General features: G+C 46.8%; 2 protein-coding genes across 7 annotated transcripts in view; one reads left to right on the top strand and one right to left on the bottom strand.

Annotated features, from left to right (window-relative positions):
* Positions 1–4,428, bottom strand: part of FHIP1B (FHF complex subunit HOOK interacting protein 1B) — a 30,651-nt gene extending 26,223 nt beyond the window's left edge. For all 5 annotated transcript variants that reach the window (XM_040461401.1, XM_040461398.1, XM_040461403.1 and 2 more), the window contains exon 1: positions 4,319–4,428. The gene's annotated coding sequence lies outside the window, so the exon portion shown is untranslated. The remainder of the gene's footprint in view (positions 1–4,318) is intronic.
* Positions 4,429–4,912: 484 nt separating this feature from the next.
* On the top strand, positions 4,913–14,470 carry CNGA4 (cyclic nucleotide gated channel subunit alpha 4). 2 transcript variants are annotated; one of them, XM_040461350.1, is made up of 6 exons: positions 4,913–4,987; positions 9,221–9,322; positions 9,525–9,631; positions 9,953–10,598; positions 11,374–11,723; positions 13,432–14,470. In XM_040461350.1, the coding sequence occupies exons 2-6, from the start codon at positions 9,279–9,281 to the stop codon at positions 13,890–13,892; spliced, it is 1,608 nt and encodes a 535-aa protein (XP_040317284.1). In that variant the 5' UTR covers positions 4,913–4,987; positions 9,221–9,278; the 3' UTR covers positions 13,893–14,470. The 2 variants fall into 2 exon arrangements, with proteins under 2 accessions (XP_040317284.1, XP_040317286.1); XM_040461352.1 differs by lacking the exon at positions 4,913–4,987 and adding an exon at positions 8,144–9,086.
* Positions 14,471–16,820: the final 2,350 nt, after the last annotated feature.

Below are 16,820 nucleotides of genomic sequence, written 5' to 3'. Positions count from 1 at the left end.
CAAGAGAGGGAGGGAACTGGGGACAGGGATACACCTGCAATACCTACAGCAGACAGGGAGAAATCAAAATGACCTCTCGAGAACAGGTCAGTAAAGTCCTGAGCTTTCTCTCCCTACAGTGGCTCTTCCCAGGCAAGATGACTGACTACTGACATTAGAGGCACGAATGAGCTATTACTGTAAATACTGAAAGTAGAAAGATCTGGTTAAAACCTCATAGGAATACAAAAGGAGGGGGGACCTCACAGGAGCCTAATCTAGAGCTCAGCTTACATATATCCTCTCCCTGCTTGTCCATCCTTCAGCCTCTATGCATAAGACAAATGGGCTATCAATGTGTGGTGCCAACTCACTCCCTCCCCTCTCCCCAATACCACCTCTGCTTCTTACAGGGAATCTCACCTGACTTAACACAACAATGTGAACCTCAGTTATGGTGACTCTCCTTTATACAGTAAATCCCTATGTCACACATGGTTCTCTCTCCACCCCTCTTAGGTGATGATGACAAAGAAGATGTCAAAAAGAGAAGAGACTGAACTAGATCCTAAGGAAAAAGGAAAGCTCACTGGGCAGAGAAGAAAAAGTGTCCCTAGTTAGAGAAAAAGCTATTACAAAGATCTCAAGGCTTAAAAAAAGTAACATGTTAGGGAACTATGAAGACTTTATTCAAGCTAGAACACAAAGTAGAGAGTGGCAGGAGATGAGGCTGGAGAGGTGAGTTGAGGCCAAATGATGCCATATTAAGCAATTTGGATGTTGTCCTACAGAACACAAAGAGCCAAAAGTTTTTAAGCGAGGAGCTCTATGATTACATTTGTATTTTTAGAAAGATCATTCTAGGGAAAGACTAGAAAAGAGCAAGACTGAAGGCAGGAGACTGTTGGGGGGAGGGAGTGAGAATCCAGATCAGAGATGAGGAGGAAGTAAACTAAAGCTTTAACAGTGAAGATGTAGCCACAGAGATGAAGAGGAGATAATTTAAAGGGAAACATTAAGACTTTAGTGACTGACTAAATACAGGGCATAAAGGAGCAGAAAGAATGAAGATGACACTGAAGTCCTTGCCTAGACTGAGATACAGAATATGCTACAACAGCATGCTCTCAGAGCAAAGATAGTGAGTTCTGTTTTAGACATGTTAATTTTATGATACCTGTGGAGATATATGGTAGATCACTGAATATATATGACTGGAATACAGGGAGAGACACACTAGATAAAGAAGTAACCACCCCATCATGATATACTTTTGTATTTAACACTCTCTCTCTAAACTGAAATTGTCTTTTCATGTATCTACCTCTCTCAACCTGACTTAGAATTCCTTGAGACCACAAAGGACCATGTCTTCTCTATCTTGTTATCTCATAAATGTGAGCATCACAAGGACAGACTACATACTGAAAAAGTATTTTCTGAATGAATAAAGGAATTAATACATGAATGAATGAATTTGTTCTTCCAGTATTTACTAGAGGGCCTGGCGAATAGCCGATGTGCAATAAATGATTACATAAAGCACTCCAAACATGTTTCTATCTAGGTATCATCACCCTCATTTATGTTACATCTTCTCAGATTTACCACCTAGCTGTATATGTAAGTCAAAATCCATTATACTTACTACACTACTATTTCAACAGAGTTCAGTACAGCTTACCAAACTCAGTACTTTCTCTGGAACACCCAAGAATTTGTACAGTCCCCTAAGAACCTTCTGATGACATGACTTGTCCTGTCACCATCACAATGTGAACCAGGTATTATGTATACCTGTTCCCATGTCATTGCCACAATATTAAACAGAAGCCCCATCTCTCTGTCACCCTCAAAGTGTCTTTAATCTCTTTTGGAACCGCATTAATTACAAATGATAAAAAATGGTTTTGCCAATATAATGCCCTCATGTCATCACAACTTTTCCCATACTTAACGTGCCTTTTAGTCCACATCACCTTCACTCTGTTACAAACCTTCTTTCCCCAAGTCACTCTCAGGAGACCAAATTTTGGGTTCAGCCTTGCCACTGTATACTATGTGACCTCTGGTTTATGAATATGATTCCTCATCTATAACATAAGAATTCCAGCCCTTGCTTACTTCACAAAGTATGTAAACCCAGTGAAATGTGAAACTGAAGAATGTATGCTGTTCAAATGTCAGAAGTTATATAGAATTACTGTATAAGCACATGTTCCTCAACATGATACAACAGCCACACCATCATCACTCTAAATTTCTGGATTTCAGGAACTAATAAAAATAATTTCTAAAAAATTTTACAAATAGGGTTGTTACTTTTTATTTTGGTAAATAAGACCATTTCTTGAAAACCCACCATCTACCATCACCATTATTTCATCAGTCAGAAAGCACTTTCACTGAAAGAATAGAATAATCTCAGAATAAACTTATCTTTATGAAAAACTCATGTTTCATATGTTATCTTTCTCTCCTTCAACCTTGGATGGATGAAAACTTTATCATGGACTGGCACTGTCCTTGGCCCAGAGTTTAGGAATCACTGCTCTAAACCCTGTTGTGATACATATAAGTTCTACAGTGTTCTGCCCACCAGGGTAGGTGGTCAAGGGTTACACTAGCATAAAAATGTTTGGCCTCTGGAGAGAAGCAATGAAAACATACCATGGGTCAGAACAGTTGGTTCTGAGGCTGAGACTCTGGAACGGACTGGCCACTTGGGTTTGGGTTGCCCTTAATTCTCAAGAGAATTGTCCAGACAGGAAAGGCCTAAATCTCCCTGAGGTTGAGGATGGTATCTAGGCTCTGTGGCCAACTGTGACTACAGAGGAAAATGTAGTGGTAGGAAAGCAAACTGTCCATTAAAACTGAGTGCCAACTCAGTTTTCTAGAACTTTTAATGTTTGTTTGTTTTGTTTGTATGTATTTATTTATTTGAGAGAGAGAGAGAGAGAGAGAGAGAGAGAGAGAGAGAGACTCCCAAGCAGGCTCCATGCTGTCAGCACAGAGCTCCACACAGGGCTCAATTTCACAAACCATGAGACACGTGACTGAGTCGAAATCAAAGAGTTGGGCACCTAACCAACTAAGCCACCCAGGCACCCCTAGAACTTTAAAAATGTTCATGTACATGTGGTTGGCAGGGAGAAAGGGACCTGCAAGATACTAATAAAATGAACCCCAAAATGTGTCATGCACGGAGGAATGAGTTGCAAAGGGATAGGAGAAAACTTCTGAGTGTAGTAGAAATGTTCTGTATCTTGAAAGTGGTAATGGTTTCACAGATGTAAACATATGGTAAAACCCATGTACATTTTAAACATGAGTTTACTGTATATCAATTTACCTCAATAAAGTAGGGTTTTTTTAACTCAACTGTAAGAAAGTGACTTACAGCAAAGCCATTCTGCTTGAGAACCTAAACATAGTGTTGTATGTAACAAACCATGTGACTTTCATAAAAGTAGAATTAGCAACTCAAAGTGGTTAGTCCAATTTAGATGACAACCGTCGGAGCACAGCTAAGCATAGGTGAGGAGAAGCAGTGGAGTAAGACCGCCCAGAGCAGGTGGAGAGAAAACAAACATGGGCGGTCATAGCCAAAAAACCTCCATGCGAGGAACCATCTTCAAGTTTGCAGTCCCAAAGAGGAACTTGAGAAACCGGCAGTTTCAGTGATTACTCTGGTTGAAAACTAAGCCTCAAAAATTATTTTCATTATCCTAGTTATTACTGCCCATGATGCCTTCAATTTTCTGTCCTCAAAAAGCCAAGTGCCCAACACTTCCACCCAGGCTGTCCTACTCGGTCTGAAACTACTGCTCTCACTAGGCAGGACAGTCCATCGAAGAAGGACTTACTTACCTCACCCTTATCCAAGCCTCACAATCCTCATTCCTTCCCCCCATGCCCTACCCTCAACTCCCTCACCCATTCCCCAGCAGCCCGCATGCTCCAGCCTTTGCCCTTTACTCTCCCCTTCCCGCACAGGCCGTACCCTCTCACTCTGGTCCCAGCGTTGCCCTCACCTCTGCCCACAGGTGCCTCAGCCCCTCAGTAAACTGTGTTCACAAGTCCCTTTCCCTTCGTCTCTTGAAAAGCATCCCCAGCCCCTCTTACAACCCAGCTCCTCACTTGCCCACTCACCCTCAGGCTCTTCGTACCCTGCTCCCCTACCTTAGACACTCACACCCGGCCCCTCACCACATGCCAGCCCCTCACCCAGTGCCCTCACAACCGGTACAGTCACCAAATGCGGTGCCGTCATTCCACAGTCCCTTAGCCCCTCATGCGAATCTCCGGGCCCTGCGGCCCATACTTGCTGTTCACTCACAGAATCCCGACCCTGACCAGGCCCGAACGCCGCAGCCGTACTAGGTGAGTTCAGGCCGCCGCCATCGCTCCTGAGGCGCACCAGCCGCGCCCCGCCCCGCGCCACACGCAACCCGCGCCCCCGCGCACCACACGTAACCGCCCAGCGACGCACCGCTGGGCAGTGGCGTGCCAGCTCATTGGCTGGACCCGGCCAGAGCCGGAGCGTCGAGGCTTGTTTCCTGGCAACGGCCGAGCGCAGGGGCGGGGTCGCCGACGGCGTTCCGAGAGAGGAGTACCACCTCTTCTCCAGGTCCCGCCCCTTGTGCTGTAAACCCCGCCCCTCTGAAGGACTCCAGCGTGTCATAGGAGAAGACTCCTGGGAAGGCGGAGGCCCACAGGGCGGGGGGCGGAGCCTGAGAAGGAAAGGTCGAACCAGAAGGGCAGAAGGCGGGACCTAAGGAGGGACGCAACTTTAAGAGGCAGGGAAAGGCCAAGGGGCAGGGTTTGGGAGAGAGCTGAGGCTGAGGGACTAACGTGAAGGAGCGGGGCCAATGGTCCAGGGTGGTGCTTAGGATGGAAGAGTGGGCTGGAGTGGGCGGGGCTAGCACGAAGGTGTAGGCCTGAGGGGAGGAGTCAGTAGGTGGGCAGGGCCTGTGGAAAAGCTGAGCCCAAGAGACAGCTGACTGCAGTAAGACTATTACATTTTTTTAATGTTTATTTATTTTGAAAGAGGTAGAGAGTGCGTGAGAGGGAGGGGCAGAGAGAGAGAGAGAGAGAGAGAGAGAGAGAGAGAGAGAGAGAATCCCAAGCAGGCTCCGCGCCATCAGCGCAAAGCCCTGGGCTCCATCTCACCAACCGTGACATCATGACTTGAGCGGAAATCCAGAGTGGCGCTTAACTGACTGAGCCACCCAGGCGCCCTTGGCCTACTTCATTTTTGTTCCATCTGCACACATGGCTTGGACGACAGTACCGGGCTGGTGACCGCCCCCTCCCTAGCTTCCCCAGCACCTGATGCCCCGTGATCCCTTGGATACTGTCTTGTTCAGTTACTCAAGGAACACGGAATAAGCACCTCCATGCCAGATAGGATTCCAGATCAATTAGAATCCGTCTCTGCCCTGCAAGACTTCAGCCCTTTAGCCAGATAATTGCAATGTAGTGTAATAGTTGCCATCAAGGAGCAGCACTTAACATGATTTTATGTACAGAGGATGAAGGCAAAGAAGGGTGAAGGGGCTTAGGGGAGCCTTTGAGGAGTAAATGACGTCTGAGCAAAGAAACAAGCAAGAGCATGAGAAACTAAGAGAAATGAAAGCTTCAGATCAGGGCTATGGCTTAGATCAAAGTATTGCACCAATGTTAATTCCCTGGTTATATAATATGATAACAGGGGAACATGGGTGAGGAGTTTAGGGGAACTTTATTTTTTTTTTTACCTTCTTTGCAACTTTCTGTAAGCCTGAAATTAGTTTAAAATATAAAGTAGTTAAAAAGAAAAAGAAATGGGGCACCTGGGTAGCTCAATCAGTTAAGCGTCTGACTTCGGCTCAGATCATGATCTCCCGGTTTGTGGGTTCCAGCCGCGCAACAGGCTCTGTGCTGACAGCTTGCTCAGAGCCTGAAGCCTGCTTGGGATTCTGTGTCTCCCCCTCTCTCTGCCCCTCCCATGCTCATGCTCTGTCTCTCTTTGTCGCTCAATAATAAATAAGGGTTAAAAATTTTTTTAAAAAAGAAAAAGAAATGGCAGTTTCAGCCCAAAAGATCAGCCCATACCAATGCAGGAGGTGCTCTGGAAACTGTAATGAGTACAGCATGTCTGGAGCCTAGGGAACATGCAGAGGAAACATTGTGAGATGAGGCTGAAGACATGGATAGAAGTCAGTTATTAGATTTTGAGGCCATGTTAAGGAGTTTAGATTTTATTGAATAATAGAGAACTATAAAAATTTTATACATGGTTAAACTGATAAGGATCAAACTGAAGTTGTAAAGTTACAGAGAAATGGACATGTGGACATTAGAAGGTAGGGCACCTGGGCTTGAGGACTGGATAAATATGAAAGGAAAACAGAAGGAATAAAAACTGATGCTTAGTTTATATAAGTTCATTCACGGGCAAAACTCAACTATGGTATTAGAAGTCAGGATAGTGATTACCCTTGGAAAAGCATTGCCTGAAAGGGGGAAGAGTAGGGTTCTTGTAGTGCTGGTTACATGGGTGTGTTCACTTTGTGAAATTCATCAAGCTGTATACTTAGGAAATGTGCACTTTTATATATATGTTTGTTCTGGTTGCTATGCTGTATAACAAATCATCCCAAACGTAGTAGTATAAAAAAAACCATTTTATTATGCTCACAGATTCTGGGAATTCAACCAAAACACAGCAATAATGGTGTATCTTTATTCAACAATTCCTGGGGCCTCATATAGGACACTTGAATGCCTGCGAGTGACTTGAAGTTGGTGGGTAGAATCATCTGAGGCTTCTACACTCACATATCTGATGCCTGGGCTAGGACAACTCAAAGGCTGAACTCAGCTGGGACTGTCAAACACAGTACAGAGATATGACCGTTCCTTATGGCTTGGGCTTCTCACAATGTGGCAACTAGGTTCCAAGAAGGAATGTCCTGACAGGAGGCTTCCAGATAAGGAGCATGCCCAACAGAATTAAGAAAAGGAAGCTGTATGGCCTTTTATGATCCAGTTATATTCTGTTATATTCTTGTTATATTCTATTGGTTGAAACAGTCACAAGGGAAGAATCAAAGAATTTGTGACCATTTTTTAAAACTGCCACAAAATCATATAATAATCATAATGATAGCAATAAAAATAAACACTAGTTTTAGATGTTTGAGCTGAAAGGCCAGAGAGAAGGATTATAAGAGAAAAAACATAAGCTCAGTTATAGTCCCAATGGGCTAAAGGTGACTATGGGATATCCAAGTGGAGACATCCAGTGAGCAGTTAGTGGTATAGATAAGCCTGCAGCTCAGAGTTTCTGGGAGTCAGTAGATGGGAAGGGAGATCCTGTGCATAACCAAGATTGGCCAGAGAGAGCTGGGAGCACAGAAAGAGAGTAAGACACCTAGGTCAGAGTTCTAAAAAACACCAACACAGAAAGGATAGGCAGATGGACTTATGAAAAAACTGAGAAAAAAATAGACAGAAAAGCAAGGGGGCACTTAGGTGGCTCAGTTGGTTAAGTGTCCAACTTCGGCTCAGGTCATGATCTCACAGTTCATGGGTTCGAGCCCCACGTCAAGCTCTGCACAACAGCTCAGAGCCTGGAGCCTGGTTCAGATTCTGTGTCTCCCTCTCTTTCTGCCTCTCCCCCACTTCTCTCTCTCTCTCTCTCTCTCTCTCTCTCTCTCTCTCTCACAAATAAAAAAAAAAAAATTAAAAATAAAAAAAAAAAAACAAGAAATTGCCTTAAGATAAAACCCTGGCTTTATAAAATGGCTGACAAAGCTCTTCCCTAGCTATTCCCTGTCCACCATTCAGCCTTCTCTTTCACCGCTAGCCACTCAGGTTCTCTACAGAAACCAATGGATGTCCCCCAATCATCCATGCTTTTTAAAGTCTCTGTGCCTTTGCCCACTCTATGCACTTTGCCTCTAGTGCCGTTCACTCTCTCTTCACTATAGACCTAACTTCTATTCATCCTACAGAACCCAGGCTCAGTTGGGACCCTTCTTACAGCGTAATAGCCATCTGTATATCCACCTAATAGAGCAACCATCAAGCGAATATGTAATTGCCTATCTACCCAACTATTTCCCCTACCAAACTCTGAGTTTCTGGAGAGCAGAGAATGTGTTTCATTCGTCTTATCTCCCCAAAATTGAGCACGATATTGGCCTGGCACAAAGCAGGTATTCTGATTATGACTTGTTGACTGAGATGATAGAAGTCAAAGGGAAATTAAGTTAAGGGAGAATTTTTAGGATTTTTTTGTTTGTTTTGGTGTAGGAGAGATTTAAGCATGTTCATAGAAAGGGAAAATTGAAGGAGGTTGAGGATCTAGATGACACATGGAATAGCTGATAGGATCAGGTACTAGAGATAACAGGAAAGGAATGGGGGCAAAACACTACAGGATGGCCCCCCATCACACTCATCCAGTAGGAAATGAGGTAAGGTGGGTGTGGATGTAGATAAGGGTGCAGATAATGAAAACAGAGCTCACATTTGATGTGACAAGCATTCTTTGTCCCTAGAGACTAGTTCAGCACCTGACACAAATGAGCCATTCAGTAAATAGTTGTTAAATGAATAAATAATGAGGCCTAAGCAGGGAACTTGCACAAGGTAAAACAGAATGACTGAGCCTACACTGGCACCCGTGTCTCCTGACTTAGAGGACCCCTATGTAGTTCAGTTTGGTGGGGTGGGGGAGCAACAAGGCCCAGCCTTACCTCTGAGGTATGCACCCCCACCTTCTCCTGGGACCTCATTAGAGATGTTTAGTTGGGCAGGTGTAAGCCCAGGCCCTGGGAGACAGGGCGGGGTGATGGAGCCACACTGCCTCCACCCCTTCTATAGTGGCTGGCCCTGGTTGTGTTGCTAAGAGCTTCAGAAGCCAAAGACAGAGGAGTCACAGTGGAAACCAAGGGCAGCCTCTTCCAGGCAGGGAGGCACTAGCCCCCACCTCCTGAAGCTACCCACAGGTAGAAGCCCTGGATATCTCACATCCAGGCAACAGACCACGGAAGCATGAGCCAGGACAGCAAAGTGAAGACGACAGAGTCCAGCCCCCCTGCCCCATCCAAGGCCAGGTGAGACATCCTGCTTCCCTGTATCATCTCTGTCCGCCTAACTCGATGGAGCCTGATTCTTCTTGGTGCCCCCAGTGACAACGTCCACATTAATGGTGAAAAAAATGAAACACTGCTTCTCCTCTTGCCCACAGGAAGTTGTTGCCTGTCCTAGACCCATCTGGGGATTACTACTACTGGTGGCTGAATACAATGGTCTTCCCAGTGATGTATAACCTCATCATCATCGTGTGCAGGTTTGGCATGGGGCTAAAGGAAGGGCCTTAAACAGAGATAAGGGCTCAAGTGTCCAGCCAAGGAAAGGGGCGGGCTCTTGGCCAGGGCCTGAAGGAGGGGCAGCACCCAAGAGAGGGCCCAGGGCAGAGTGCTGAGTGCCTTGGGGAGATTGCCTTACACAGAGGATGCCCTGAGCCAATCTCTTCTGTCCCTGCCACACAGAGCCTGCTTTCCTGACTTGCAACACAGTTATCTGGTGGCCTGGTTAGTACTGGACTACACAAGTGACCTTCTATACCTACTGGACATCGTGGTGCGCTTTCACACAGGTCAGTAAGCCCAAGACTGACCATTTGTTCCATGTTACCTTCCAAAAGAGGGCCTCTTAGTCACAAGGTGACTAGTCATAAGTGACCCCTTTATAGCACTTTCGCATGCCTCCATGCTTCACAACACCCCCATGCTCATCTCAGTAACCCTGGGGCAGGGTTATGCCCTCCCTCACCCTGTCCCCATGTCTGTCTCCCTGTCCCACCCTGGCCTGCCCACCCTCACCCTTATTACTAGAGCAGGTAGGTGTCCTGACTCAGCCTCATACCTGACCCCATCTTATGACTGACCCCAGCCTGTCTCCCCCTCCCCCTCCCCAGGATTCTTAGACCAGGGCATCCTGGTGGTGGACAAGGGTAGGATTTCAAGTCGCTATGTTCGCACCTGGAGCTTCCTGTTGGACCTGGCATCCCTGATGCCCACAGATGCGGCCTACGTGCAGCTGGGCTTGCACACCCCTATGCTGAGGCTGAACCGATTTCTGCGTGTGCCCCGCCTCTTTGAGGCCTTTGACCGCACAGAGACCCGCACGGCTTACCCAAATGCATTTCGCATCACCAAACTGATGCTTTACATTTTTGTTGTTATCCATTGGAATAGCTGCCTATACTTTGCCCTATCCCGGTACCTGGGCTTCGGGCGTGACGCCTGGGTGTACCCTGATCCCGCACAGCCTGGCTTTGAGCGTCTGCGGCGCCAGTACCTCTATAGCTTTTACTTCTCCACCCTGATCCTGACCACTGTGGGTGATACACCACTGCCAGCACGGGAGGAGGAGTATCTCTTCATGGTGGGTGACTTCCTGTTGGCCGTCATGGGTTTTGCCACCATCATGGGTAGCATGAGCTCTGTCATCTACAATATGAACACTGCAGATGCGGCTTTCTACCCAGACCATGCACTGGTGAAGAAGTACATGAAGCAGCAGCACGTCAACCGCCGGCTGGAGCGGCGAGTTATTGACTGGTGAGGATGCTGGGCTTCCAGACCAGGACAGGGACAGGTGTTCTGGATACAGCCTGAGGAAAATGGCTGGGTCCTTACTGCCTAGAGGTCCAGGCAGGGCAAGTAGGGCATGGCATGCATTGGGGGATTCACTGAGTGGGGCTTAGTAAAGCATGTCTTCCATTAGTTGTATCTGCACTTGGGGGGCTGGGTTGGATAAGAGATTGATAGGGAGAGGAACTCATACACAAGGAAGGATAACCTGGAGACCATGGAGTAAAAACTGCCATTGCCTGGTAGGGCTCAGATGGCTCTGGAAGAGGTAAAGGGAGAAGAGTGATACCTCCCAGGGAATGGCCAACAAGATGGTTGATTATGTCATAGGTATCCATGCTATACTATGAACAAAAGGAAATGTCAGCAAGTCGGGGAGCTAAATCAGAGGGCCTCTAGATACAGGGCCTGGTGATTGAAGTGGCTATCAGTGGGATATACAAGGCGTCACTGAATGGTGGTAGGTGGGATAAAGCCTGATAGGAGGTAAAGGGTGTCTTATTCACTGTCAACTGGTGGAGGCTTCCAGGCCTTGGTTGAGGGAGAAAAGGTCAAAACATATCAGTGACCAGCAGACCTTGGAGTGAAGATATTCATCAGCCAACTGTCAAGTATTCCCATGACCCCTGTGAGATCTCAGTGTAATTGAACTCTTGGCTGAAGCTGAGCTGAACCCTGATGGAAGGAATAGGGGCAGGCATGTTGGGGGCTGGGGAGGAACCACTGTTGCTCTTGTCCCTAGGTACCAGCACCTGCAGATCAACAAGAAGATGACCAATGAGGTAGCCATCTTACAGCATTTGCCTGAGCGGTTGCGGGCCGAAGTGGCTGTGTCTGTACACCTGTCTACTCTGAGCCGGGTGCAGATCTTCCAGAACTGTGAGGCCAGCCTGCTGGAGGAGCTGGTGCTGAAGCTGCAGCCCCAGACCTATTCACCAGGCGAATATGTCTGCCGCAAGGGGGACATTGGCCGGGAGATGTATATCATCCGTGAGGGTCAGTTGGCCGTGGTGGCAGATGATGGTGTCACCCAGTACGCTGTGCTTGGTGCAGGGCTCTACTTTGGGGAGATCAGCATCATCAACATCAAAGGTGGGTACCTCAGTGTTTGTTCTGGGACAGGGCTGAGGGAGGGGGCGGGGATAGCAGAACCCCATACTGAGACCAAATGGTACATCAGGGCCTGCAGATTTAGGAAACCTGGTCCTTGCCTGAGTCACTAGAGGGCTCACGGGAGAAGCAGGACATGGAGAGTCTGTTCCCTGAGAAGAAGCCAAGCCAAGGTTAGTGCACACTGTGGGTCCTCGGGAAGAGGAAGTAGATCTCTTTAGTGTGTCAACCCAAGGCACCAACACACCAGTGGCAAGTGACAGAGATGATAATAATAATAGCCAATATTAATTGCACACTTACTGCATGCCATGTTCAAAGTGCTTCACATGTACCAACTCATTATATTCTCACAGTAACTCAGGTAGTTACCATTATCTGTATTTTAAAGGCAAGGAAATTGGAGTACAGAGAGGTTTGGGAAACTGTCCAAAACCATTGAGGTAATAAGTACACACACTTGGGAGTCAGTAGAAGGAACTTTCTCACAGCCAAATGGAAAGGAGGGTAGTAAGAAGGCATTGCCATTCACTCCACCAACACCAGGCCAGGCCAGGCACAGTACACGGGCTCACTGATTCCTTCCATCCACCTGCACAGTAGGCATTGATATGCCTAATCACAGGTAGGGACACTGAGGCCCAGGAGATGGGAGAACACAGCAAGGGGTGACCGCACTGTCAACTGACTGAAGCCAGATGAGCTCTCAGCCTGGGGATCCCACTCTCTAGTTATTCCAAAGGCCTCACATCTGTCCTCCAAGGATCTTTCAAGCTCTACAACCTTGGATGCAGTCAGCTGCTGTCTACATGATTTTGGACAAGTTATTTCACTTTTTCCAGGCCTCAGTTTTCTCATCTATCCAATAGGGATGATATTAAAAACCCAAAGAGTTATTTGTGAGGATTAAATGAGTTCCACGGGTAAGTCATCAGCATCAGTGTAGTGCCTGGTGCCTGGCAAGTACCCTTCTGAGTCCTTCTAGCTCTGAGACTTTGCAGCTTTCAGCCTACTCTGTTTTCCCCCTAACCCCTCAGCAATATCGTTCTAAAATGTGAATGATATCATACAGCTCCCCTGCTTAAAATATTTCAGTACCTTGCCACTGCCCTCAGCATAAGGTCTGAACTCCCTGCGGTGGCTTACCACATGTGGCATCACCTGCTTTCCCCTCCTGTTTCCACTCTGCTTGCACCCACACTTCTCCCACTCTGGACTGCTTACTGTTTGCTGTGGCCGCCTAACTGGCTCCGACCTCCATCCCTCGGCTCATAATCCTTCCTCCGCTGGGATGCCTCCCCACGCCCCCGCCCTTCCCCTCTTACCTCCTTCTCAGTCAGGCATCACTTCCTCCAGGTTTCCCCAGCATGTCTGCCAGCTTGTTAGGGGCTCTTTGCCTGTCTTCTCACAGCACTGGATGCATACGTCCACACTGCACCAGCTATACTATTTTGTAACTATCTGGTTCAATGTCTATCGCCTCCAGACTGAATTCTTGCAGGCAGTTCTTTGTTACCCACCTAGTACAGGGCCTGGTCCCCAGTATATTACTGAATGATGACAGAATTAATGAGACGGAAAAAGAGGCTCAAAAGTACAAGCAGGGAGATGGGGGGTCCTGATTCATGAGTAAAAGCCCCCCTCACACCCACCCGACTAACTGTCCTATGTGTCTGCCCACGGGCCACAGGAAACATGTCTGGGAACCGCCGCACAGCCAACATCAAGAGTCTAGGTTATTCAGACCTGTTTTGCCTGAGCAAGGAGGACCTGAGGGAAGTCCTGAGCGAGTATCCACAGGCCCAGGTCGTCATGGAGGAAAAGGGCCGTGAGATCCTGCTCAAAATGAACAAGTTGGATGTAAATGCCGAGGCAGCCGAGATTGCCCTACAGGAAGCCACAGAGTCCCGGCTGCGAGGCCTTGACCAGCAACTCGATGATCTACAGACCAAGTTTGCTCGCCTCCTGGCTGAGCTGGAGTCCAGCGCACTCAAGATTGCTTATCGCATCGAACGGCTAGAGTGGCAGACTCGAGAGTGGCCAATGCCTGAGGAACTGGCTGAGGCTGATGATGAGGGCGAGCCTGGGGAGGGAACCTCTCAGGGTGGAGAGGGCAGGAGTGCCCAGGAGGGACCCCCAGACCCAGAGTGACCCCATTCTTATCTCTAGGACCCCAATCTCCAAGGGAATCCAGAGTTGTAGGAAAATCTGCCTGCAGAAACTCTGCCATCCTGTCTGCTAGGTACAGAGATAGGAATGAGTTGGGGGTATGGATGCTCACTTAGAAGTAAAAGAGTATAGCATCCATTCATCCCCCACTCACCAGCACACACACACACACACACACACACACACACACAGTTGAATGTACACATACTGCCCCCCAAGACTGCATTCCATATAAAATTCTCTGGAGTTTCCATTTTCAGAACACATATCCTTTCTCACAAACATAGATATGTCTAATACCCACATAACATACATACATCCATTCATGCACCTCATAAAGACACATATAGTGAGACACACACCAACAGACACACAGATGCCTTCCATAGGTGTGCATACCCTTGTGAACACATAAACACACCCAGAGCCCTCTTCTTCCAAGATATCCTTTAAATGCCTCCCAATGGGAAGTTCACAAATGTAGCCTGCAGGTTTTACTTCAATAAAGTATTTTCGTCCTCCCTAAGCATTATGGGGGTGACAGGAAAAGGCAAAGCCAATGGTGGGCCAGAATGAATTCTGTCTCAATTCTGAGTCATGGGGGTGAAGGGCATGGGCTGTGTAGTAGCTGGTAGGTTTGATTCAAAGACGCTGGGGTACATGATGAATTGAGAATCAGTGCTGAGCCAAGGCAAAGCAGGGTTATGCATCACACTGTTGTAAGTGTGCACATGCTTTCATAGATACATTCACATATATACACTGACCATTTGTATTTCATTCCAGAGTATGTATCCTTAACTTTGTGAGCTCTGAGTGATTTGACTTAGCTTAGTAAACCAGAGCAGACACCCCTGTTCCTTCTTCCTTCCTCTGGCCCAGCCCTGGAGCCTGGGGCTAGGGCTACCCCATGTTCAGGACTGATTTCAAAGAGAGAATAGTTCACAGGGCCACTCACCTGGCCCTGCTGTACCCTGTCAGTTGTTGGAGCTGGCCTTGGTACTGCCAGAAATCCAGCCCTCCCTCTCTAGATGGTATTCAAAACACAGGGTGGTGAACAGAGACTAAGCATAGTGGACCATCATGGTTGGCGACAACCGGAGATTGGTGTTTGGGGAATTTTTAAGTAACTTTGGCATACTTGGAGGGAGACCTGTAGGTTTGGGGCAGAGAAAGTGTTGTGGGGTCTCTGAGTAGGAATCTTATATCATGTCTGAATCATATTCACCTGGCCACAAATTTAGCTCCTCCAAGGCCTGGCAAGTCTTTGGTCTAAGCTGTGCTAGATGGCATTTTATAATGTACCTTGGATTTAATTTATCAATACGATGTGAGTGGTGACACATAGAGGTCAATGCCATGGAAAGAAGAGTTTATTACTTATAGTTCCCAAGAGGAGGGGGCACGCTGCACCATGCCAGGCCACTCAGGGAAGCACCAGGGTAGTGAGGAAGCAGAAGGAGCAAGGGGGAAACATGGGCAAAAAGCTCCTACTTTGCTAGCAGTGGCAAGTTTTTAGGTGAGGACATCCCTTCTTGGGCACGGAGCAAAACAGATTTGGGGGCTTATGGTTGGAGGACTTATAATATGATTTTCAAAAACCCATGAAAGGGAGACCACAGAGGAGATGTAAACAACTCTGGTCATCAGGTTGGCCCATGATTTCAGGATGCCAAATCATCAATTACAGGATATCAAGAACAATCATTACAGGTACTATAAGAGAATGAAGGGTAGGGCCCTCAGTGCTGTCAGGGAAGGATGTGTGGGAGCATCTGCTGATGTGTAGTTATGGAGATATTTCTCAGAACTGTTGCTGTCCTCAAAACCAAACAACCTTTTGTATATGGTGGATGCAAGTGACATAGGTGCACTCAGACATGAAAGATTGGAACAAAACTTTCTCAGATAGCCATAGGAACTGAGTCTGTGGCTGGAGTCAAGGTTGTCAGGAGGGACTACGAGGGCAATTGCACATTAATCCATTTAGAAATCTGTAGTTATTTGTGATCCCTTCCTCACAAAATTTGAGATCCACAGGGCTGTCACTCAGTCTTTCTTATTCATCTCTATATCCTCAAGGCCAAAACTGTGCCTGGCATGTAGTATGTACTCAAATATATATTCAGTAACCAATGTTGGAAGAAGATGTGTGTCAATTTCTTAAGAGCTTTTTCCTACCATCTCTGCCAGAATGGGTGGGTATGTTATAGGGGCCATTTTTGTGGTACCTGATGGGTTTTTTAGGGAGCTGAGAATAAGCTTTCCACTGGCACACCACAATGTTCACCCCTGTCCGAGAGAAGGCTCTATTAGAACAGGTTGCTCTTGTTATCCCCATAGAATCCTGGTCTATAGCATAAGGAAGGTGATTATGGGCCATCTTCTCTGTCCTAGATACAAAAACAAAACATTTCTGGGGCCAGATGGGCATCTAGCTCTGCCTTAGCAGTTCCAGGATAAGGAGGATTCCTTATGGTAGAGCCCCCAGGCCAGAAGACATCTTGAATATGTCTTATACCAGCAATAAGCTGGGGCCCTCTAGTAGTGGAGTGACTTCCATCACTGGATGACAGACACTGTTTTGACAATTTGGTATCAAACTGAATAGAGTTAGGTCAGGATGGGCAGAACAGAACACAATTTTAAGGTCCTGGAATTACCAAAATGAAAACAAAAAACAAGAATCTTTTGGTCCAAAAAAATACTAATTACTGTGTATTATTACTGTGTATTAATACTGTGTATTAAGTACCTATATAGGTCACAGAAAACTTTATTGAGATACTCATTTGGGTTTTGTCATTTCATCCCTTGTCCCATCATAAGAAAGAACCTAAGTCTCTTCCTTATCCCCTAGACCTAAAACTTTTTGAATGACAGAGTCAAAAATAGAAATTTTCAGAAACT

This window comes from Herpailurus yagouaroundi, unplaced genomic scaffold (genome assembly GCF_014898765.1).
Source record: "Herpailurus yagouaroundi ecotype Mexico unplaced genomic scaffold, PumYag 255, whole genome shotgun sequence".
NCBI lineage: Eukaryota > Metazoa > Chordata > Mammalia > Carnivora > Felidae > Herpailurus > Herpailurus yagouaroundi.
The sequence above is the reverse complement of the archived record's forward strand: the minus strand, read 5'-3'. Positions and strand labels throughout refer to the sequence as shown.

What these genes read in the sequence shown, in the direction of transcription:
- CNGA4 (XM_040461352.1), top strand. Translation starts at nt 9,025, where the DNA reads ATGAGCCAGGACAGCAAAGTGAAGACGACAGAGTCCAGCCCCCCTGCC. An exon ending in CCTGCCCCATCCAAGGCCAG is followed by an intron (nt 9,087 to 9,220) that starts GTGAGACATCCT and finishes TCTTGCCCACAG; the next exon opens with GAAGTTGTTGCCTGTCCTAG. An exon ending in CGTGGTGCGCTTTCACACAG is followed by an intron (nt 9,632 to 9,952) that starts GTCAGTAAGCCC and finishes CCCCCTCCCCAG; the next exon opens with GATTCTTAGACCAGGGCATC.